Source organism: Phyllostomus hastatus, unplaced genomic scaffold, assembly GCF_019186645.2.
Source record: "Phyllostomus hastatus isolate PE091 unplaced genomic scaffold, TTU_PhHast_1.1 phas_scaffold_216, whole genome shotgun sequence".
In the NCBI taxonomy this organism is placed as follows: Eukaryota; Metazoa; Chordata; class Mammalia; order Chiroptera; family Phyllostomidae; genus Phyllostomus; species Phyllostomus hastatus.
The window spans coordinates 16,817,554-16,842,275 of record NW_025334018.1 but is presented as its reverse complement, the minus strand read 5'-3'; the positions used below and the strand labels follow the sequence as shown (position 1 = coordinate 16,842,275).

The 24,722-nt window shown below is 48.4% G+C and overlaps 1 protein-coding gene across 1 annotated transcript; it reads left to right on the top strand.

The window, feature by feature from the left end:
• The first annotated feature begins 559 nt into the window (after nt 1-559).
• On the top strand, nt 560-23,954 carry FNDC7 (fibronectin type III domain containing 7). The gene is made up of 12 exons (XM_045817224.1): nt 560-622; nt 1,124-1,142; nt 6,295-6,549; nt 7,539-7,799; nt 8,503-8,760; nt 11,422-11,676; nt 13,163-13,420; nt 14,712-14,963; nt 16,142-16,396; nt 18,820-19,080; nt 20,742-20,771; nt 23,923-23,954. Exons 1-12 carry the CDS (start codon nt 560-562, stop codon nt 23,952-23,954), a joined length of 2,199 nt encoding a protein of 732 aa, XP_045673180.1.
• The last annotated feature ends 768 nt before the right edge of the window (nt 23,955-24,722 follow it).

Here is a 24,722-nt window from a genome sequence, read left to right as displayed (position 1 = left end):
TAAGTTTGCACCCTTCACCAGCCCCTCCCTAGTGCCCCCGCCCCGTCCCTCGCCCCGTCACCTTCAATACTGAAGCTCTGCAGCAAGTTGCTGCCGACGGCAGACCAACCCTTTCCTACAGCGATGACGACACAAGCGACAAAGGTGGAAAACAATTGATAAAACTGGCCAGGAGCCCCAACCTGAAAATGGTCATTCTGCTATCTCCACAACGTTCTGTACAGCTTTGTAACAATTTTTGTTTAAAAACAAAAGATTTTTTTAAAAGGAAAGGAGAGCAGTCTGCGTATTACCTTTAAACCCAGGTCAGAGTAGCTTTTTGGCCCGCTTGGCTTGGCTTTCTTCAACTCTCTTTTTCTCCGTCTTTGCAGTAGCTGTCCCTGCCAGTCTCCAGGTGCCCCTAGTTACAGGTCAGCTCCACACTGGAGGGGAGGAGCCACTTGCCAGGGTCTGTTCCCAGCATCACAGCCCCACACCCCAGCGACCCACTGTGCTGCCCTCCTGGGGACCAAAGAGGACCCTGCTCGTTCTGTGCCTTATGCATGCCGTGTCCAACACCATGGGTGGCGGACCCAAGAAATGTTTGTCTTTGGTTGGATTCAGTCTTCTCTGTCTTAAAATGGTGAGTTGGCCATTCTGACCTACCTGCAACTATTTAGGGGAGAAAAAAAAAGACATTTATTATCCTCTTTTAGGGCCTGGGGGTGAGGAGATATAAATGAAAATACTTTTGGACCATACCAAGATCATGTATGTTTATATGTTTGAAATGTGATGCAATTTACTGGAGAAAGAACAAAATTGCCATTATATTTTAAGAACAAAGATTTCTGGAAAATCTGTCAGCAGCTACTGAGTTAGTTCAATAGGCAGATTCAGGGAGAAAAATGAAATAGTAATGCGATCTGCCTGCAGCCTCTAAATTCTATTTAGGATTGCTTTGTGGTAGATTTGAGTGTTGGGAAGTGATTCGTGCAAATAAACGTGCTATATGGGCTGAAAGATTGCTCACATTACATGTAAAAAAATGTGATAAATTTATTTCTGCTCTGATTGATGTCTAACATATTCCCCAAATGGTGTTTCCCTTTATGGTTCTAATTTTCTAAACTTTCCTTTTCAGGTTGCTTCAGCAAAAACAGGTAAGGTTTTCTAAAATGCAAGCTTCCCCTCCTCCTATCTGATTTTAATTTTCCTTGTGAATTCTTGCGCTACCCTGAGAGACAGAGGCTATACCAGGAAAAGCCTCCAACATTTTCTGAGCACTCACACTGTCAGTGGAACTGGTAAGACAAATACAGGGATCAAACTTAACAGTTGTCATAAGATATTCTTACTAAGATGTATAGAGTCACGTGGTTATGGATTTTCTTGAACAGAGGCAGCCTTCAGTAAAATATTACAATGACCATCATTGCAGTCAAAGAAACAAAATTTTAGTTACAAGTAGTGAAGAGTCTAATTCATGTAACTTTTCTTATTTGTCTTCTGAGGAACTAGAGGAGAAGACTAAAAAAATTTTTTATTAAAATCTCAGGATTCTCTACTTTAATAAAAAATGATTTTACACAACTCCTATTGCATCCTTAAGAAATACAGACAATGATAAGTTGGAGCTGGGAAAAGGCTTTCTTTTCAAATTATTTTATTACCATTTCTCTTGAGTGGATGACTGAAGAAGGTGTAGATAATGTCCCTAGAGGCCTCTCCTAGCTTATACGTTCTAGAAATCTAAACCCCCAGAATGGAAATTTATATTCCGTAGGATTTAGATGACCTGGAGGGACCTCATAATATCAATTACATCATCAGTAAACTCTCATACCCATTCAACATTAGAACAGTTTTTTAAAAAATTTAAATCCTCACTCGAGGACATGTTTATTGACTTGAGAGAGAGAGAAAGAGAGAGAGAGAGAGATTATTATTTTATCTATACATAGTAAAGCAAGTATAAATAAGGCAATTTCAAATTTGGTATTAGACATATGTTGAGCCATAAAATGCATGCATATACAATAGGTTCTTAAAAATCACTTCATGCTATTTATTTATTTATTTTATTGATTGATTTTGGAGACGGAGGGAGACAGGGAAACATCTATTTTTGTTCTGCTGATTTTTGCATTCATTGGTTGATTCCTGGATGTCGCTTGACCAGGGCTCAAACCTGCGACCTTGGCGGACCTGGACGACACTGTAACCCCCCAAGCTACCCAAACAGGGCTTCCATGCATTTTTCTTATTCACTTATTCTGGAGAAGTCTTCAAAACTGAGCAGAAAGCTATGAGAAGGACTGTGAGGCCATACACAGAGCAATTTCTTTTTAATAAGTGGCCTCTGGGTGGACACAACAGAGCTCTGCTGTCTCTTGCAGGTCCCGGCACACGCCCCCTGAACCCCCGGCATGAGGCTCTGTTTGGTGCCTCACCATCTGGGGGAAGGATGGGACAGGCTGAGCTGCTGGTGAGGCTGGTAATTGATTTGGCCTGGCTTCTCTCGAAAGGGCTGTGCATTATCGACACGGTGTAGGAGGTTTCCTTTCGCGTGTGTGTTATTTCGGTTCTCTCCCTGCTCTGGCGTCAGCTGTCTGTCTCTGGGCGCCCCGGCCACGCCGGCTAATTTAGATCTGGGCGCTGGTAGAATGCACAGATGCTGAGCACCAATGCCTGTCATGTCTGACTCATCGGAATGGTTGGCAGCACCTCTAGAGAAGAATGCTTTCTCTTCCCTCAATGGCACAAGTGGGCCAAACACCAGACTAAGAGAGGGAGGCGCCGCTCCTTGACGCAACCTCGCCATCCTTTTTGCATCACTCTTCTCTCGAAGGGAAACAGTACAGGGTGTTGACCTCGATTTATCGCTGTTCCTCTCCAGATCCTGCCCTAGAACCAAGTGAAAAACGGGTGGTCTGTCTCTCCAGCCTGGGCTTACCAGAGCTCCCCACAGTCTCGCCTTCCCTGGCACCCCCTCCCGCAGTCTGGCTTTTCCAAACCCAAAACGTGCTCAACCTGGTACACGGTACACAACGCATGCGCACAAACACACACACTAACCCTGCCTTTCAAAGTCCCCTCACATACATTCGTTCACTTAATCTTCAAAGCAGTCCTGTGATGTAGGTGTTTTACACACCAGTGTAAACCCTAATATGTGCCTATTATTACTATCCCGCATTCTCCAGGGAGAAACTGAGTCTAGAAGAGGTTAAATGATGTGTACATTTTCACAAGCAAAAGTAAATGGCTCACACCCAGAGTCCCTGAACCCAAACCCTTTTGCTACTTTCCTCCAGACCCAGGCCCCTGAGCTTCCTCCTGCTGGAACTGGCTCCAGGTCGCACCTCTTCTGGGCCAGCGTGCCTCTCGCGGCTCTGCCCACCGGGACGGGGTGTGTGGAGTCTCTGGGCCCCTGGCAGTCCTGTGGGGAACTGTCTGTGGCCTGCTCGTCTCTCGTATTCCTTCCCAGCCACCCTGTGGATGTGCTCTCAGGGCCCCTGTGTCCACGGCTAGTTTGGTCGTCATTTTCCCAGGAGGTTATTTCTTTCCAGTGAGCAAGGCTGGCTGACATAGAAGATGAACTGTGGGGACAAAGGAGAGAGAAGCAGCTGAGAGAAACCACAGATTTAGAGGAGAGATGGCATCTAACACAGAGCAAATAACTTGGGGAGCAGGAAAAGGATGCATGTGTGTTGGGGGGATAAAAGGGAGAGTCCCTGCTGGGTCTTTTTTTAAAAAATTATTGATTTGAGTGAGAGAATGAGAAACATTGATCTGTTGTTCCAGTTATTGATGCATTCACTGGTCGCATCTTGCATGTGCCCTGACCGGGAATCGAACTTGCAACCTTGACCTATGTGGACAACGCTCTAACCAGCTGAGCTACCCGGCCAGGACCCTGCTGAGGCTTTCTCTCCTGCAGAGGGGAGAGGGGACATAGCGCTTCCTGCAGAGTCAGCTTCCGCTGGCAAATGGCTAAGCTAAGATGGGCAGGCCTGCAACGTCCCCCCAGCACACAGAATCAGCATCATGTTCTTTCGATGGCAAAGGAGACAGTCCTGGGTGACGTTCAAGGAATGTCTGGCCAGTGCACAGTGGAGACTTTGTTCGTTCTTGCAGCATGGTTATTTCTGAGACACTGCCTCAGCCAGCGCTCTGGGCTATTGGTGCAGGAAGAGAAGGGGGCCCGTGCCAGGCACGTGGGGAGCTGGCAGGTGGGGGTGCTTGGGGGTGGGGTGATACTGGCAGGTCTCATATGGGGTCTGCGTGAACTCTTCCCACCCTCAGCCCTATAGTTATGCTTTGCCCTTTAGTTCTGAATTTGGCGTGTAGTGATTTAACCCAGCGAAAGTTTCACATTAAACATAAAAGGCCCAGTGCCAGTTTCAAGACCTGAAACCCAGCCCTTTTTGTTTGACCTTTTCTTCCACTTAGATCTACAACTGGGGCATTTCTGTGTCTGCGGGTTTTTGCAAAGTAGCGAATCTGATTATCATACAGTGTCTCCAACCCCATGCTGAAAGTGTAGGAATGCCTCATAGGAACTTGTGGCATAAACATTCGTATCTCCCTGGCAAACCACGGCCAGGCCCGTTTTATGCTGAGGCAGATAGTTTGATAGAGAAAGGAAGAAGCAAGCTTATTTTTATTTTATATAAAATAATCTGAAAATGGTTCATTCTGATAATAAGAAAGTACGATGGCATAATTGGAAAACAAAACTCAGTCCTCCCTGCTTCCTCTGTTAAATTAAATGCCATTGTGGGAAGTGAGCCAAGGGTAAGACTCAGCCACCACAGTAGTGGGAATGGAAGTGAACCCTCACGGGGGGGGGGGAGCACTGCCAGAAGGCAGGGAGTGGACACAGTGGCAAAGCAGGCTGGGAAACTCCCAGGTCGCCAAACCAGAGTAGGATCTTCTCAAATAAAGCTCATCAAAGACCCTCTCCCTCATCTCAGAGATCTTTTCTCACAATCATTCCCTGCTTTTATTTAAGGTTTTTTAAAACAATTTTATTTATTTTTAGAGAAAGAGAGGGAGAAAAACATCAACATGTGGTTGCCTCTCAGCCAGCGCCCCCCACCCCCTACCGGGGATCTGGCCCACAACCCAGGCATGTGCCCTGACTGGGAATCAACTGGCGACCCTTTGGTTCACAGGCCGACACTCAATCACACCAGCCAGGGCACCACTTTTTTTCAACTTTTAAAAATACAAAAAATGCAAATTACCCCAGAGGCAAGTAGGAAAAATCTCTTTGAAATCCCTTTCCTGAATGAAAGGTTTGAGCTTTCTGACTCTCTTCTGGAAAGTAGCGTTGTCTTTCTTTCTTTCTTTCTTTTTTTAATCTGGAAAGTAAGGGCAGAGTCTATGTCTGAAGGATGGTGTGAAAATGATGTAGTTTGCTGTGGAGGATACCAGGCCAGTGGTATCCATTGCAGCTGCAGATGCTCGTCAAAACATGAGAAAAACATACACAAGGACTCGGTATACACATACCGAGTCCTGTGGGGAAATAGGTACGAAACGGCCACTCTCTCTAGTGGATAGCACCCCGTTCTCCCGCCCGAGCAGGCTTTTATTGGGTTCGTTTACACAGGAATTCAGGTAAAGCTCATTGATCATTACCAGGAAGTAAGGATCAAACAATAGATAACAAAGAAGTCTGAGGGCCTATTTTGAGTCAGGGTCAGATAGCTAAAGAGCTGTAAAACCTTGAGGGCATTCTAAATAAAGCAGGTTTCACAGGATTTTACATGTTCTTTCTTAGGCCTGATTGCCTGGGGAACCCGCCCTTTCCAGCACAGGGCTGCACCACCCTCTGTCATTGTTTCAGGCTTAGGTGGAGCAAGGGAAGTAAGGCATTGAGAGATTAGGAGATTTTCTCGAAGACAATGAGAACTCAGGCTATCTCAAAGCTGAGGGGTGAGGGTCCATCTCCCCCTTTTGCTGTAGCCCCCAAAGTCCTTCCTTGGGGTCCTCCCACGTGATTGTGCCTGTCTTAGATCATTCCCCCCTTGGGGAATCTTACCCATCATTGGCTAACCGACCAAGCATTGGGGGCCAGGCAGGGTGAAGTAAAAGGAGAAGTGGTGCTCCTGCCAGGAAGATAAGCTTTTGTCTCCTTGGTGGCTTATGGTCCAAGGTCATTCCCTCAGCCTTAGCCTTGGCGGGGGTTACAGCTTCTGATGCCACGCAGGGCAGTTCCCAACGGTTTGCAAAGTAAAATGATGAAAGGAGTAGTTCTTATAGGTATTCTAGCTAATTCATGTGCAACTTCAAAATCTCTTTCAGCTCCGGAAACACCCACTATTGACCAGGCGTATTCAAAACTCAGCAACAGCATCACTGTGGAGTGGGCCTCAGTGCCGGGGGCCACCAGCTACCTCCTCACAGCCAAAGATGGGGACACTGTCATTGAAACCATGGTGGCCAGTTCCCCAGGCACTGTGACAGGCCTGAAGGCTGCCACCTCGTACCAAATCACGGTCAGGTCCATCAGTGCCACGGGGAAAAGCCAGGCCTCACCTCCGAAGCAGGCAAAGACAGGTAGCTGGACACCATCCTCTGCTGAGCCATTGCCAGTGACCAGGATCAGACACACGAGGCTGTAACTGCCTGATGCAGTTTTGTGTCGTCACACAAATGCCTATAATTCAGGGCCCAGAAGGAAAGGCCACCAAATGATCTCTTTTGGGAATTTGATTATCTGTGGAGAAAGTGGCATTTGTTTGTTTGTTTGTTTGTTTTAAAGTGAGAGGAGGTGGAGGAAGAGAGAGAGAAACATCAATTTGTGTTCCACTTATTTATGCATTCATGAATTGTTTATTGTATGTACCCTGACTGGGGATTGAACCTGCAACCTTGGGGTATCCGGATGATGCTCTAACCAAATGAGCTGCCCAGCCAGGGCTAGAAGGTATATTTAAATTTTAAATACTTCGCATTTTAAAGTAACTATTCCTGGGCATCTTTAAAAGCATCCCTGCTTGTAAATCTGTGCAAGAGGGATTTCTGTTTTTAACCTCAGTTATCCATCAAGATGATGCTAAATAAAAAACACACACAGGAGGGATCTTGCTGCACTTCGACTTTTTTGGAATGAAAACATTTGGAGTTTGTCATCAGCATAACTTAAATGGAGTTGATTAAGTTGTACCTCAACAAGTTTCTGAAAGGTCATCTGCACAGCAAAATAGCACAAACCATCACTTCCGCTGCTGGCTTATACTATGATTAAAAGGTTGTTTTATTTAATGCCTTACCATCCTCCAGTTTAAAGTAATGCCTAATATTAGAATTTCTCTGTTCCTTGTTCCTGTGATGAGCTGTTTATGATTAATACACATTTAAATAGCAATTCTTGAGGCTTTTTTTTTTAAATAGCAATTCTTAGTGACACTCTACCACGAATCCATTTGCACAGCAAATCATTATTTCATAACACGGGTAATCAACCTCAGACGGCTTATTCCTAAATGCGAATTCTCCTCTACCAAACTTTCGTGATGCAAACACACGTGTCTTTGCCTTCGCAGTGTTGGCCGCACCAGTTCTAGAAGTAAGCTCCCCGAGTTCAGACTCCATTCTCGTTCAGTGGGAAGCTGTGCGTATGGCCGTCGGGTTCTCCGTGTCCATCATGCGAGCCAACGGTCTGGGCAGAGTGTGGAAGGAGAACACCACAAACACCACCTTGACATTCACCGGCTTGGACCCTGGCACCCTCTACACGGTCAAGGCCTATGCGTGGAATGCCAATGGCGCCCCCGGGGACGACTCCACCTGCAACCAGAGAACAAGTAAGGCTTCTCGGCTGGGCCCCGGGTCTCCTTTCTGATTAATGAGAGCGGGAGTGCACGGCCGAGTGATGAGTACAAAGCAGCTGGCGGCAGCTGTTTAAATTTACGATGAGTTTATTTATAGTGCCTTGACTGTTCCCCTTGGTAGTTGAAATGCTGACTGGGTGAATAAAGAAATGCTGACTTCATAGCAGATGCAATTAGTTACGGCGACGTCATTCGGGTGGGCCCCGTTCCAGTGTGACTGAAGGCCTTATAAAACGAGGGACTCTGGACACGGGCACGCACGTGCAGGGAGAATGATTGCCATATGAACAGGAAGGCCAAGGAGAAAGGCTGCAGCAGACCCTTCTTCATAGCATTGGGAAGGAACCCACCCTGCCCACACCTGAACAGGTGTTGGACTTCTAGCCTCCAGGACAGTGAGATAATACATTTCTGTTGTTTAAGCCACTGAATATGTGGCACTTTGTTACAGCAGTCCTGGCCGAGTCGGGCTAAACCCAAAGTCTCCGAAACGTAAAACATGGGGAAGCAAACAAAGAAAAAGTCTTTAGGAAACCCGTTACCTCTGGGACATGGCGCAGACGCTGCTCCTGCCGCTATCTGCCTGGGCATCCTTCTATCAAAGCGCTTGGAAGGCCCCATCGTGCTTGGGTGCTTGAGGCTACTGCAAAATCCTAATTGTTTCTCAAAAATGTAGGTCCTCGTGCCCCTGCGGACATTGAAGTCTCTTTCAACAGCGGGGCTCTGCAGGCGTCTGTGTCGTGGGCCCCGACGGAAGGCGCTGTCAACTACACGGCGACAGCTCAGAGCGCCTCCTCCGAGCGGAGCTGCAGCACCCCGCTCAGGGCCTGCACCATCTCCTCCCTCCAGTGTGGAACGGAGTACCTGGTTTCCGTCCTCGCCAGGAACGACGCCGGATCCAGCAGGTCGACTTCAGCAGTGACCCTGAAAACCGGTAGGTCGTCAGGAGCGAGGTCAGTGTGCGGCGGGCGGTGAGCCAAAGTGACCGGCGTGGCGTGCGGGGAAACAGGTGATGCCCTAACACTGTTCCAGAACCTGCTGGAGGAAGTGAAAGCAGGAGCCTGGTCTGCATGAACGCAGGGAGTCGGACTTTCCGACGGGTTTGAGTAGCGCCGCTGGCGGAGCCAGATGCTGTGCATTAGAAAACGGACTTTTCAACTCTGGAGAATCGACTCCTGTCGCAGGTCTTTCCTTCCTTCGTTTGTAAAGTTGCAAAAATTCTAGGACCGGGTTTGAGGCGCGCGCATCTCTAACTGTGCAGCACGGGTAGCAGGCCTGTTCTTTGCCTCGTGTTTCACAGGCCTAGGCTGGCCGGGAGCTATTTTTTAAGATAAAGATGGGCTGTCTGTAGTTTTGAATATGTGTTCAGATACCTTCAGATATCATTCTTATCAAGGGCATAAAGACACACAGATGTGAAGGTTTACTCCTCGATTTAGAAATATCTGTGTGCTTGGGGATGGCAACTAACACTTAGTGAAAACCTGCTATGCCCCAGGCATTATAAATACATCCTTTTATTTCATTCTCGGGACCACTCAGGGAAGCAGGTTCTAGGATCTCCTTGATTAGGTAAGAAAACTGAAGTTCAGGGAAGCTAAATAACTTTTCTGAGGCCCCAGAGATGTTCAGTTCCTGCGCCATCTGGAATTCAAGGCCAAGTTTGCCTGATTCCACTCCTCTAAGGCAGAGAAAATGCAGAGAACCACAATAATGTGCCCTTTACCCAAAATGTGGAACCACGTCATTCTAAATTTAAAAGTCTTCTGGCCCTGGCTGGCATAGCTCAGTGGGTTGAGCACGGGCTGCGAACCAAAGTGTCGCAGGTTCGATTCCAGTCAGGGTACATGCCTGGGTTGCAGGCCACAGCCCCCAGCAACCGCACATTGATGTCTCTCTCTCTCTATCTCCTTCCCTTCCCTCTCTAAAAATAAATAAAATCTTAAAAAAAAACACATTAAAAAAAAAGGCTTCTGAGCAGAGAGGAAAAGAGCCATCACCAAGCTGATACACGCTATATTCCACAGGAAAAACGTACAGCCGACCCTTCGCATCATAAATAGATAAAATCCTCATTTAGTTACGATAAATAAAACCATAATTATGTTAAAGTTGATGATAACACCTTGGTGAGTTGGCCTGGCATGCGGTCGGCACATGGGAAACAGGTGTGAGGGCGAGGGAGCTAGACCAGGGGGCGCCGGCAGAGAGAGTTAAGAAACACACTTTCCCTTTGCTTTCCAGCCACCTCCCAGTGACTCGCAAAAGGAGCAACACAAAGGGACAGAGGAGAGGCACCTGCTCTGTGTGCTCCAGGCCTTTTAGAAAACAGGGAGTTGTCCCTTTGGCCCCATCCATGCGAACCTACAGGAAAGGTGATCTTGTAGGCAGGAAGGGAATGGGCACTGTTCAAGAAGGAAGGTGTTCCCAGGGCAAAACGGGAGGAGCCTGCAGGGCCGCCCAGCAGGCGGTGGGCGTTGTTGCAAACAAACGAGCGAAGGGCAGGTTCTTGCCAAGAGAATCGATGTACCTATGGAGTGTGGTAAACATGCTAAGAGCTAGGATAGCTCTCTGAAATGTGTGAAGGAAAATGATCCTAGAAAGAAAGAAGCCATAGAGAGGGGTATGTGGTCCAGCTGAAGCACCAGCATGCGCCGCCCAGAGACGCTCGTTTGGCGAGAACCAGTGCACAGGAGCCTGGGCTGCTGGAACCCACTCCCTGTGAAAGCACAGCGTGACAAGAGAAACAAAACAAAAGCCCTCTGTACTGGTAACGCTGTTTCTCTTAATTAAGTAGAAGGGTGGTGTCCCCTTCACCCCCTTCCAACTATTCGAATAAAACTTTGTGTCCTAAAAAAAGAAAGAAAGAAATATACTTTCAAAAGCCTGGCAGTTCTGAGTTAGTCATCTAACTCCAGAGAGAACCATCCAGTGTTTTTTTTTTTTTAATCTTAGATGCACATTAAGAGCATCCAGAGAGCTTTTGTAAAATCCTGCCACCCAGGCCCCACAGAAGACCAATGAAATCGAGTCTCTGGGAATGGAGATAGGATATGAATAGTCTGTAAATGCTCCGCAGTGGATTCTGGCAAGCATCCTGAAATAGTCCCGCACACTTTCATGCCAGGAGGCACCCCTGTAGTCTGTGCACAACACCATCAGTCACGATCGAGGAACGACCTTGACTTACTGATGAAGAACTATGTTTAGAAAGTTCTATGTGTTTCCTGGGACCGAGAATTGTGTAGTGTATTTCAGGAAGATTTCCATTAGAGATGACTAAGATTTTAAGAGCTTAGGGCTTGGAAGAACAAGACTCAGTTGGAATTCATTCCTTCGGAAGACTTCATTCTGTGCTGATGTTGGCATCGCCTTAAAGGAGAAACAGTATTACCACCATATCAGCCAGTCTGTGCCTGCTTCTGACACTGTCTAGCAGGCATCGTGTGAGACAAATTTTAGGGCGTGTGAGAACGTCTCGTTGGCTTGCGCCTACTGTTTGATGTATTCCTGGTCCACAGTGCCCAGTATCTTGCACAATTGTAAAGAAGCAAAGGAAATCTCTCACAACTGTTTATTATTCATCCTTTCTTAGTGGCTTGTGCCCCTGGAAGAGTGACGATCCAGGAGGACCCCCCCGGCCACCTGTCTGTGTCTTGGTCCCGTGTAGACCTGGCGGATTACTACGTGGCCTTTGTGAAGAGTGACGATGGCTGGGAAGTTCACTGCGACACATCCCTCACACAGTGCGGCTTCCCGTCTGAATGTGGCTTCACCTACTTCATCAGTGTTTTCGCCTATAACCAGGCGGGGCAGAGTCCTCTGGGTGACGTGTTCAATTACACCACAGGTGAGTTGCACTCGCTGCTGGGGAAGGGAGTGCTGAATTCGCTACACTTCGGGGTGGGACGGGTCACCTATATTACACAGGCCCCTGGGGGTCATTCTGGGACCAGGAACCAAAAGTGGAACTCTTCTTTCATACTCTTTCCAGACTAGGGCATTTGGGCTCTGTGGACGCGGGCTTGACAAAAATGCAAGGTTTTGAAGTGAAAGAGGGGAATGAGTGAGGTTGTTCACCCCTGCTCTGAAAAAGGGAGCCCTCCACCACGGTCTGCTCGTTGTTCAGCCTTGTGCTAGGTGTGGAAGGGGATGCGATCCTTATGTCTCAGTGCTTCGTTCTTTCCCCAAAGCCAGAACACAGAGATGCAAAGACGCTACGTAGTGTGGAGGGCTTTGCAGGAGGATACCCGGGTCCAAGTCCTAACTGAACCACCAGGTTGTTTGTGGGGACAATGGCAGGTTCCTTACTAGTTCCTTAGTATCCTCCACTGCAAAATGGGACAGATAATAAATCATGAGAAGATGAATATGAAAAAGTATTTGTATACGATTAAGTGTGATGCAAACATTTTTTAACATCATTATTACTTTTACTATTATTAATCTGTTCCACTTGGCTTGGATCTTCTAGAGACAGGGGTTATGTTATATTTATCTCTTCATCTTCAATGCTTATCACTATGTGATTGGTGTGTGGGAGATGCTTGCTTTTTAAAGAATGAATGCAGTGACTTAAAATGAATCAACTGTATTTATAGATAAGAATACTACAATATAACTATGTAAAAAACAAGACTAGCTGAATCATAATACATTTTTACCAGGATGAAGGAATCAAATAGGTCAGTGTCTTCAGAATTTGGAGTAAGAGTCCTCCAGGTCTCGAGAGCACAGGAAGGTCTTCCAGAGGGAGTGACCTTGAACTGGATCTTGAGGGATGGTTCGGGATGTAGCTGGGGCAAGAGCAGCCCAGAGACACCCCAAGCTGAGTCAGACATTGGTCAGAATTTGTCCGCGAGGTCATGTAGGGTCTCTTCTAACATCTACTAACACAACGATGCTGCTGCCTGCCCTTCTCTGCCTCCCAGTTTGATCTGGTTCAGCACCTGGAAGGACCGATAGGCTGTAGAAGGTCGTCAGGCAGAAGAGGGGAACGGCCTTGCGCAGAGGGGCCAGCAGTCCGAGGCCCAGGGACGTGTGAACCCCCGTGCGGCGTGGCTTGAGGAGTCTCATGGGGCAGGGAACCCAGGGCGATGCCGCTGAACATATACACTGGGTAGAATTTGCAATGAACTTGAATGTCATGCTTAGAAGATTTAGCCCCTACATAGTGGGTGTGAGGCCAAGTTCAGAGCTGGACAGACCTGCAGGAGAGCGTTGCAATAATTTAGGAGGGCGGCGACAGAGTCTGTGCACAGGGGCGGGCATCCGCGCCCCCCTCCAACAGCCTTGCTCTGTACTGACCTCCGTCCCCCCTCTGTTCCTGCTTCCAGCTCCCTGCTGTCCCAGCGACATTAACCCTGTGCTGGTGTCCAGTGACAGAGTCGAGATCGTCTGGTCCCCCGTCCGTGGTGCCGAACTGTATGAAACCAAGGCCGTGGGCAGGGTCAACACCGTCGAGTGCAACGACACTGCTCCTGCTTGCACCCTCTCGGCTCTGGCGTGCGACACCCAGTACAACATCACCGTGTATTCCTTCAGCGAAGTCCGGGGCAGCAACACATCCTGTGCCTCCCGATTCATAACCACAGGTACGATGCAGCAAGGACTGCCCTCACCGATGTCTGCCCGACCCACCCCAGGGTGCCCCTCGGGCGGGCCTTGAGCAAGAGCTATCAAAAGGCTAACTCCCACTAACCACTTTTTTTTAATCCTCACCTGAGGATATGGTTCTTTTTTAAGTTGATTTTTAGAGAGCGAGGAAGAGAGAGAAAGAGAAAAAAAACATGGATGTGAGAAACATCCATCAGTTGCCTCTCGTACACGCCCCGACCAGGAATTGAACCACTACCTTTGGTATACAGACGATGCTCCAACCAACCGAGCCACCCAGCCAGGACCGCTGTTCGCAGAGTGCATGAGAGCCCCTGTCTTACTAAGGGGAAGGCAGAAGAGAAGGTGGAAGAGGGAAAGGAGGGGAAAAAGCAAACAAAAGAGGAGACCACAGGGACTGTGGAAGGTGTTGTCGGTCAGCCGGTCACTCCCCCCCCCCTTTGGGGGCTCTGCCGGTAATCACACTGTGGAGGTTAAGACCACAAATGTTTGCCTTCATTACTTTTGCTTTTGGAGCCTAAAACGCTCCTCAACACCTCCCAGTTAGTCCGATACTGCAGGAACCCAAGACCACATCAAGGGCAGCAAGGGGGTTTCCCCATAAACACGACCAACTTGGCCTTCACACATGGTGTGGTTGAAAGCCACGCCGATCTTATGTGGGGGAAGAAAATCAGTGTCATTTCATTGTATTTACTTTTTTAATCCTCACCCAAGGATTAAAATGTTTAACATTGTTTTCATTGATTTTTAGAGAGAGAGGAAGGGAGTGAGAGAAAGAGAGGGAGGGGGAGGGCAGACGGACAGACCGACCCACAGACATGGGTCTGAGACGGAACATTGATTGGGTGCCTCCTGTATGTGCCCTGACCAGGATGGAACCTGCAGCCCAGGTAGGTGCCCTGACCACGATCGGAAACTGCAACTTTTTGTCAGAAGGGACGTTGCTCCAACCAGCTGAGCCACCCAGCCAGGGTGGAGAAAATCAGTTTTAGAGCAAATGGCCCAGGTGATATTTTTGACTCTCACTGTTTCAATGAATAATCTGAACTCTCTAGCCCTGGTTGGTGTGGCTCAGTGGATTGAGTGCTTGCCTGCAAACCAAACGGTCACCAGTTCGATTCCCAGTCAGGGCACATGCCCGGGTTGTGGGCCAGGCCCCCAGTTGGGGGGTGTGCAAGGGGCGGCCATGCATTGATGTTTCTCTTCCTCTCTCACTTCCCCTCTCTAAAAATAAATACAAAATGGTAATAATCTGAACTCTCTTAGCTCCTTGCAGTCCTGAAATAAGTGTTTCGAAGGACACCTCCTCCGTGATCCACGTGCACTGGAGATCCAGTAACGAGGGCACTACCTACACAGTGACCGCCCGGGGCGAGGACGGGCTGTACCGGTGCCGCAGCACAGGGCAGTCCTGTGCCCTGGCCGGCTTGCCCTGTGGCTCCGTGTTCTCTGTCACCGCGGTGGCCGAGACCCAGGCGGGACGCAGCCTGCCCAGCTACAGCGTGCCCCTGGAAACAGGTACGCCGCAGCCATCAGCCTGGACGCGGACTTCAGTGGGGTCCAGAGGGATTGTTTTCAGACGTGAACTTTTTAACTTGATCTCCCCTGAGTGTGATAGCAATACATGACACTCAGAGGCCTTTCCAAGAGCCCCGGCTTACAAAATAAAGCTTGCAACATGCGGACACAGGCTTTGTACAAATATCATCAGGAGGCTGTAATATATCCATACACTGACATCAAAGGGGAAATAAGTTGACTCCGCAGCACATTTATTGGAGTCGCTATTCCCCAGTGACACAATCCACCAAAACAACTAGCAAGGGCCAAAGGAACTGGTTTGTTACTTATTTCTTTGGGTCAGCCCTTTTGGGTCTTCCTCTAAACGATGCTTTCCACCTTTCTGTTTCCTGATTGGTAAAGGTGGTCATGGCTTCATCCTGGTGGCTGTGAATATGAAGTTATTTAATTCTGCAAAGCCCTTTGCATAGTACCTGCTGCATAGTAAGAGCTGGATAAAAGAATGCTGTGATTGCCTTATAGTATTGCATGTGAATGAAATTCAGCAATTACTCAAAGCCTTTGGACATTTTCCCTTATATACGCATACAACGGCAGGTGCCCTTTGGACTACAACAGTTGAAATGTAAGAAGCCCCAGAATAGAGACAACTCCAAATACACAGGAAGATTCTGGATATCCCTATATTCTATACAATGATTCTCTAAAAAATTGAGACTTGGCTGTGGCAGTCTTAGGTAGCTGGGACTATTTCAAGCTTTCATATCAATTACATACTATGAAATGCACGAGAAATGCAAAATGCATTTAGTTACAAATACTGTGAAACGTGATACTGGGAGAAGTGGGGTGTGTAACTGCTGTTTTGGAATTTGCAACTGGAATTTTAAAGCTGGGGGACAACAAAGGGTTTTCTTACTCTCAGAAAAACTGGAGGGACCTCACATTACCCACAGCCAGTTAGTGCAATGTGGCGTTGGGGGCAGCACCTGCTATATATTCAGTTGATGTTAAGTGATACATCAGAGGAAGTGAGATTTTTGCTTAACAAAAGGAAATTTTCATTAACAATTGAGGGTCTGCAACATTTGGGCTATTGAATGAAACCCAGGCAAAATGCAAATAACCCTCCGTGGAAATAAATCCCCAATTCTTTCTCTTCTTCCTCATTCCAGTGCCATGCTGTCCAGCCGGCCTGACCATAACCCAGGTCACCCAGTCAGTCATCAACGTGAGCTGGACAGTTGGGACCGGGGCCCTAACCTACGTGATGGTTCTGGAGTCACCCGCCGGACAGTCTAAGTGTCACACGCATCAGAACCACTGCCTCCTGGGATGCATCACATGTGGTGTCAACTACACAGTGGCCTTAAAAGCCATAAGTGCCACCGGGGTGACCGCGGACTGCGCCTACCACAGCTATTCCTCTAGTAAGTGGATTCTCCACTCTAGCTCTGCCGAATCGGCAAGGACCTCGACCAGCCATCATAAATCCAGCCAGAAGCCCCTCCTTCCCATTCAGAAACAGGCTATATCTCTACCCACCTCGCATCACAAATTCAGGTTACCGTCTAAAATGCTTCCTTTTGCTCTTGACTTGAAACCTCCAAGCTTCAGAGGCTTCTGTTGGTGGTTGGTGAATTAACTCCCCTGGCAACAGGGTCCGGGTGCACTTTTTTGGAAGGGAGGGCAGGTTTTTGTAGGACACAGCCGCCCGCAGTTCTCAGAACGCGTTTAGAGCAGATGTTCCATAGGGTCCGGCACAAATAACGCCCCTGTTATATTACAGAGTCATAAGCATGTAATTGTGTGACATAACCTTGTCACACTCGAGCACACCCTGTGGCATTTTAGGTGAAATGTTCACGTTAAAACCATGAATTATTACACCCACCAGCCACACTCCAGCAGGCGTTACTTCTGCCAGACCCTCTATTTGGCTTGAGGGTGTTCTTCTCATTCTCATTAGGCTACTACCTCTCTCCTAAACCACTCCGGCTCCTTCTGTGGTTTCTCACTTCCACGAGCTAAAGGAACACTGCCTACTGACAGTGCTGTCTCCAGCTTCACAAAGACCAAATGAGCCATCAGGGACCAGCAGCGAAGGGAGAAGGGAGAACACCCTCAAAGGGGTACAGGGCTAGCAAATCTGTTTCTCTTTTCGGTCTCTCCACGGAAGTGGCTGCTGGGAGCAGTGTTTTGCAAAAAAACTAAGGTCGCCTCCCAGGCTGAATGGGAAAGAGTCCCACGATCGGTCGGTTAGTCTCGTCTGTCTCGGGGCACGGGACAGCAGAGTTGGGGTGTGCTTTTTCCATCCCAGGGGGCAGTAGAGTCTGAGACCAGGGGTCTAAAGACATGGCTTCTGATGAGCTGTGTCGCCTCATCTTCCCTGCTTCCGTTTCCCCATTGGGAAGAGAAATAGGAGTAATCACAGCGTGAAAACATGTATAGTGTGCTACAAATGTGTAAGCTGATTTGTGCCGCCTAAATTCTCACCCTGATTCCCAGTTCTGGGAATTGGCTTAGCTTCACACCCTCCAAAACTTTTTTTTTAAGATTTTATTTATTTATTTTTAGAGAGGGAAGGGAGGGAGAGAGAGAGAGAGAAACATCAATGTGCGGTTGCTGGGGGTCATGGCCTGCAACCCAGGCATGTGCCCTGACCGGGAATCGAACCTGAGACACTTGGTTTGCAGCCTGAGCTCAATCCACTGAGCTACGCCAGCCAGGGCGTTAAAGATTTTATTTATTTTATTTTTAGAGAGAGAGGAAAGGAGGGGGAGAGGGAGAGAAACATCAATGTGTGGATGCCTCTCTCGTTCCCTGCACCGGCAACCCAGGCATGTGCCCTGATTGGGAATCAAACCGGTGGCCCTTTGGTTCCCAGCCCTTGCTCCATCCACTGAGCTGCACCAGCCACTCCAAAACTTTTTTTTTTTAAAGAATAAATCCCACAAGCCTGTTTACCTATAACTGAATTTTTCAATTATTATACAAACACGTCATTATTTTAGTTACTGAGGAATCCCCCCTTTGGTGCCCTGCTGGACACCTAACGTGTGACCTCCCCCACACATTTGGAAGAGAGAAAAAATACCTAGCCAGCTAGCATGGAGGACACGCGGCCAGCAAAGCTCTGTCCCCCGCCTGTTGTGTAAGTCACCGCTCTCCTGGCGTCAGGCTACTCAGCTCAGCACAATAGGCCTTTTCAATGAAAGCTGAAAGCAGTTAATTGCATTTAAATTCAACCCCACTAAAATCATTCGAAACTAGGGCATTAGGAAGGCTCTTGACAAGGATTCTGTGCCTTTGACTCATAAGGTTTGACTCACACACAACACGTATCTACCAAGTGTGGGCTTTTTGACTCACCATTGCTCCCTATTAAAAATCCGTACTCTCCAGCCCCACGGATCTCCTCTTCTCTTCTCTTCTCTTCTCTTCTCTTCTCTTCTCTTCTCTTCTCTTCTCTTCTCTTCTCTTCTCTTCTCTTCTCTTTCCTTTCCTTTCCTTTCCTTTCCTTTCCTTTCCTTTTCCTCTCCTCTCCTTCCTCCCCTTTCCCCTTTCCCTTTCCCCTTCCCCTCCCCTCCCCTCCCCTCCCCTCTCCTCCCCTCCTTTCCCTCCCCTCCCCTCCTTTCCTTTCCTCTCCACAGTCCTGTGCATTTACTGGGCTGTTTTTACTCATGGGTTTCTAACCACGTGGCCCACCATGGAAGGAGCTGAGTGCCTCTTCAAATCTTGCTCGCATCGTGTATTATTTAGAATAAGTCACTTACACGGTTTCCCCCCAGTAACAGAGGCCACGTGTGTGGGGACGGGGAACAAACGGTCTGTGTGCGTTGTTACCCTTCAGGTGCCTGCTGCCCACTGGGGGTGAAGTTGTATAGGCTGAGCCCCACTGGCGTCCGGATCGACTGGCAGGCCTCCAGGGGCTCTGCCAACTACAGCACCGACCTCTACGGCTCCAAAGGCGTCTTCACGTGTTCTCCGAGCGCGGGCCTCAGTTTCTGTGACGTCACCGAGATACCCTGCGGGGACGTATATACCGTGATGGTCTCGCCAGTGGCCGAGACAGGCCTGAAGCTCACTTTCTGCCCGAAAAAAATATATTCAGGTACAGCAAGTCGTGACCCTTTATGTAAAACGAACCCTCCACTCAATCTGTGAATTAAGACTCAGAGCACTCACACTTCCCTGTGGGAAGGAAGTTCAAAGAGGGTATGAGGTTTCTACATACTGCAGGAGATTCTGGCTGCTAGGGACCCCCTGACTCTTTGGAATCACGATGCTGCTTTATTATTATTTGATTTGGAGATCCTCTGCCTTCCCTCTCCCTCTCTCCTCCTTCAGGAAAAGGCCCAGAAGCATGCTACTTAAGTACTAAAGCCAATTTAAAATGATTTCCTGCTTTGAGATTTGGGCATAGATTTTTTTTAAAAAAAAGGTTTTGTTTATGTTTAGAGAGAGGAGGTGAAAGGGAAAAAGAGAAGGAGAAAAACATCAATGTGTGAGAGATACTTGGATCAGTGGCCTCTCAAACAGCCCCCACTGCAACCCAGGCACATGCCCTGACTGGGAATTGAACCAGTGACCTTTCGGTCGACAGGCCAGCACTCAATCCACTGAGCCACACCAGCCAGGGCTGGTTTTAATTTTTGACATAGTCTTAGAGATAATGATAGACACCCTGGAATGCTGGAAATTAAGATACTTGAACTCGTATTTGCACAGATTCAGCCTTATGACCGAGGAAGAACTGGAGAATCAGAAAAAAATGGGTGTATACATCACACGCTAGGTCTGGCAGTCTGTGACCACAGCACGTGACTGTCAGCTGTGGGGTCTCACCAGAGCTGGCAGAAAAGCATTCGCAATTTTCCTGCTCCCTATTCCAGCACCTGCCTTCTGATACCTTGCTCAGAGCACAGCTGTGTGCTTTTCATATACTTCTAGGAAAAAAAAAAAAAAGAGAGAGAGAGGGAAAGAGATGAGGAAGGCTTCAAACACAGGCAGAGGAATAAATACGGGCTCGGAAGTCTTTACTGATGAGCAGAATCTGAAGTTCCCGATCACGCGCAGGGTCAGGGGGACACCTGGATAGGGAGCCGGGCCCGCTCCCTGGCCGGGGGCTGTCCGCACTGTCCTTGGCTGTCATGCTCTGATTCCTTATTTGTTCATTATCTTGTCCACAGGACAAGCTGGCCCAAAGCATGGCCCTATGGGAAGGGACAGAAATAGGTTTTGGGGGTGGGGATGAGCAATTAGGGAGAAGAACCTACAACTCATAATGATATTTCATTATATCTGTATGTTTTACAATTTGTTAAATGTTCTCACATTCAGTACCTCATGAAATGCTAAAAAAAAAAAAAAAATACCTCATTGAATGCTCAACTTCCTAGGTAAAAACCATGCATTTTGGGAAATTTTTTGTTGTTTTTCTTTTTCAGTATTGGTGATGCCTTACTCTGATAATTAGGACAGTATTGTAAATGACAATAATGACCAGTATTTATTGAAGACTATGTGCTGGCTACTATTATAAGGGTTTTACATGTATTAATTAATCCTTCTAACAACCCTATGACGTTGGTTTTCTTCTTACCACTTACGGATAAACTGAGGCACAGAGTAGGGAAGTGACTTGCCCAGGGCCGCACTGCTAGTAGTTCATTCTTTGGTTTACTTTTCCTTTATTCTTTCTTAAGTTCTATCTTTATCATCTTAAATATGTCATTAAGTATACTTTAAATGCTGTGTTTTTATGTGTTGCAGTAACCTGCTCTGGAAGTACACTTGGAATGGGTAAGGCATTGTTCTCATGGGTGAAATCTAAGGGCATTTTCCTGTTGCACTTTCGGGTGACAGTGAAGTCAAGGTCAAAGCTGGCGCTTCAGTTAGTCAGGGAGGCAGGTGCCAGGGGGTCTGCTTCCGGTTTGCATGGGCAGATGGGCCCAGTGGAGGAAACGGGGTGCTGAGGGGAGACTGGAATAAAGATGACGCTCACCGCCTCCTTGGGGGCGCTCAGGGCGGAGCCCGTCTGGGCCACTCTGGGCGCACCACGGGGGCCCGTGACGGGCCAGATGGCAGAGACGACCACACACAGAGCGGTGCGTGCCCACCCGGTCAGGAGCGTGTGCGGCTTCACCAGAAAGCTGGCCACACGCTCCTAGGGGCCGGCTAGGTTTCGGACCTTGGGGAAAACCCTCAGAGACTATTATAACCTCCAAACTACAGACAGGGCACGCATGCGCACACACGTATGCCCAGCCGGACACGGCTGACTTCAGAGGATGTGAGTGGAAATGAAGCCTTCCTACCCGCACCCCCACTGGCCTGCCTCCCAGTCTGGGCCGGCTTCCCCTCCGACGCCACCTTCCTTCCGCAGGCAGGGCTTGGGCTTGGAGTATCCCTCCACCGCCTGGTCTCTCCCCCGCCTCCCAGACCACTGCTTGTCTGAGCACCGCGGGATAACCTGCACACCCGAAACAAGCACAATCCCTATACATTCTTAAAGGGATTCCGTTTCCAGTGCCTACAGGGAAACAGGCCTTGCTTATTGAAAAGGAACTGTGAAAAAGCTTCTCAATTATAAAAAAATACTTTCCAAAAAACTCCCACAGTACTAATGACCTAGTCTTCAGGGAAATGTACATGGGCCTAGATCTGCATTCTCTGGACCTGTTTCCAGTACTCTAGTGGTTGTTAATCGGTGCTTTCCTGAGCCACGGAGGGGCAGTTGAAGCATGCTGGGGACTCCTTGCAGGAGAGAAGTCCTGTGTATCCTGGGCTTCCCTAAGATTTTGTTAAAGAAACGGTTGCAATGCTTTTGCAAAAAACACTTGAAATCCATCACTCAGACTCTGCTTCTCATCTCCTCCAGAAAGCTTGTTCGAGATGTGCAGTCTCAGCCCCACCCTGATATACTACATCCCCAGATGGTTCACGCGCATGTTTAAGTGTGAGAGATGCTGCTCAGCGCTGCGGTCGTTCTCAGACGTGGGTGTGTGAGAGACACGCCTGGAGAGCTGAGGGAGAAGGTGGAGGCCCCGGCCTGTCGGAGTGGGCCAGGGCCACTGTCGCTCTCTCCCCTCTTCCCGTCTCTCAGGGCTGCCCTAACCATTGCTTCTCCCCTCCTCAGCCAGGTTCAGTCTCCAGCCTGTCATCTGCCTCTCTCTTTAAGCAGATCCTTGTAGAAATCTTGCAAGACCCTCAAAAATAAGAATTAGCCGAGTCATAGAAGGGCCTCCATATCACACAGAATCCATCATGTCTCCAGTGTCAGCGTTTTTCCTGCCTGTACACAGGACTAGTCAAATTGGGTCCCTGGCTGACATAGGGCCTCCAGATATGCTAAGGACAGCTTTGGTAATCTTTTCTTTGTTTTTTTTTTTAAGATTTTATTTATTTATCTTTAGAGAGAGAAGGGAAGGAGACAGAGACAGAGAGAGAAACATCAATGTGCGGTTGCTGGGGGTCATGGCCTGCAACCCAGGCATGTACCCTGACTGGGAATCGAACCTGCATCACTTTGGTTTGCAGCCCACGCTCAATCCACTGAGCTACGCCAGCCAGAGCCCTTTTCTTTTGTTTTAATTTATTGGTTTTAGAGAGAGAGAGGAAGGAGGGGAGAAAGCAAAAGAGAGAGAGAAGGAAAAAGAAAAACATCAACTTGTTTTTTCACTTATTTATGCATTCATTGGTTGATTCTTGCATGTGCACTGACAGGTAATTGAACCTGCATCCTTGGTGCATCAGGATGATGCTCTAACCAACTGAGCTATCCAGCCAGGGTAACCTTGGGAATCTTGTTGGTCTAAGGTCTTTGGCCTTCCTTGACTCTTGGGTTGTCCTAAAGATTTTTTTCTTTTCTTTTTTTAAATATTATTTATTTATTTTTAGAGAGAGGGGAAGGGAGGGAGAAACATCAATGTGTGGTTGCCGCTCACGTGCCCCCAACTGGGGACCTGGCCCACAACCCAGACATGTGCCCTGACTGGGAACTGAACTGGCCACCCTTTGGTTTAGAGCCTGTGCTCAATCCACTGAGCCACACTAGCCAGGGAAGATTTTTTCTTTTATTATTATTATTATTTCTTATGTTTTTTTATGATCTTTTTTTAAAAATTGATTTTAGAGAGAGAGGCAGGGAGAAAGAGATAGGCATTGGTGAGAGAGAGAAACATGGATCAGTTGCCTCCTGTATGCCCCTGTACTGGGGATCGAACCCACAACTTTTTGGTTTATGGGATGACTCTCCAACCAACTGAGCCACTCGGACAGGGCCCAGCAATCTTTATTTTAACTCAGCCTGCCAGTGATTCCGAGGCACACTAAGGTTTGAGAACCACGGCTCTCGTGCAAGGAAGCTGCTTTGATGCTGGGAATTGGGTGCAGGTTGAAAGGGAGAGGGAAACCGTTTACTTGAGGTGACGGGGCTGCAACAGCAGGTAAACTGCAGGGCGTGTGTCTGACATCACTCCATGGGGGAGTCCCTCGTCTTCAGCACCTGGCTCTTCAGTGTCACCTACACGGTCCAGGGAACTCTGGGGGCATTTCCTCTTCTCAGCTCCCTCAGCAACCGATTTGGGTTTTCTCTACAACAGTGTTCTCCCTGAACCATTCAAACTTCAGAGCGCCCTGAGAACACAGCAGTCAGCCTGGGGGAGAGAGAAAAGTGCTTTGTCCTGGGTCCATAGTCTGAGCTCGAAGCATCTCTTTGGGAGTATTCGTTTCACGGAGCAGGACCGAGGTCTCCCTGGTTAGCCAGGCTCTGCTGGTCAGTTTCTTCCTGCCCTTGGAACAGTCGAGACTCTCTTAATGGCTGGCTCCCTTCCTGTGACTAGCACTTCAAAATACTAGTCTAAATGTCAGACACATTTGGGGGCTTTTTAATTAAGAAAATGTCACATATTTCATGCCTCTTGTGGCTCCTTCCCTCCCTTGCCCTTCTCAGTGATTTACAGGGGGAAGAGGAATGCAGAATGACAGAGCAAGCCACGATGACAACAGAGACTTGACCTAGTGAGTCATTTGAATTGCCGTGGTGTGACTCAGAGACAGGGCTTTTTGGTCTCTGTTTTTAAGAATTCTTCGCATATCTTCTACAGGGTTGTCTCAGCTGTTAGCGTGACTAGAGATGGAAGCGATCTATTAGAATTCACAGCGCATCTAGGATAGGACAAGCCGCACAGAAGAGCACCTCTGACTCCACTTCCCGAGGCGAGGTCAGGCGTGTCCTCCCCTGCACAGACTGCAAGCTGTGCTGCAGAGAGGACTCCAGAGAGACGTGGATCCAGGAAGTCCTCTGGAAGGCTGCCAGAGCCAGCCAGTGCACCCGGAGGGTCCTGGGCACACGGACGGTCTGCTTGGCAGATTCCTTCTGAGGTTTCACGTCCAGACACACTACAGACTTCAGTGCATCCCCTTCCCAAGTGTTTCATCGACATCAGCCCTGGCCACGCAGCCCTTTAACTACTCACGGTCTGGAACTGTCCACTCCCAGAGAAGGCGACATCAAGCCACCTCACAGAGACACCGCTCATCCCCAAACCAACTGCCAGGACTTCAGCACAGGGCAGCTAGCAGCAGCTGCAGGAACAAACACTCTCCTCTCAAGTCTGGAAGAAGCCGAGATGCTTGCAGGGTTTGCCAAGCCAAAGCCTCAGGCGGCATGGCCTCCACTGGGGCACCTGGGAAAGCAGCTTGTCGGCCTGCGGCTCAGAGGAGCACAGCCGGTGCTTTTGAGTGTGCAGA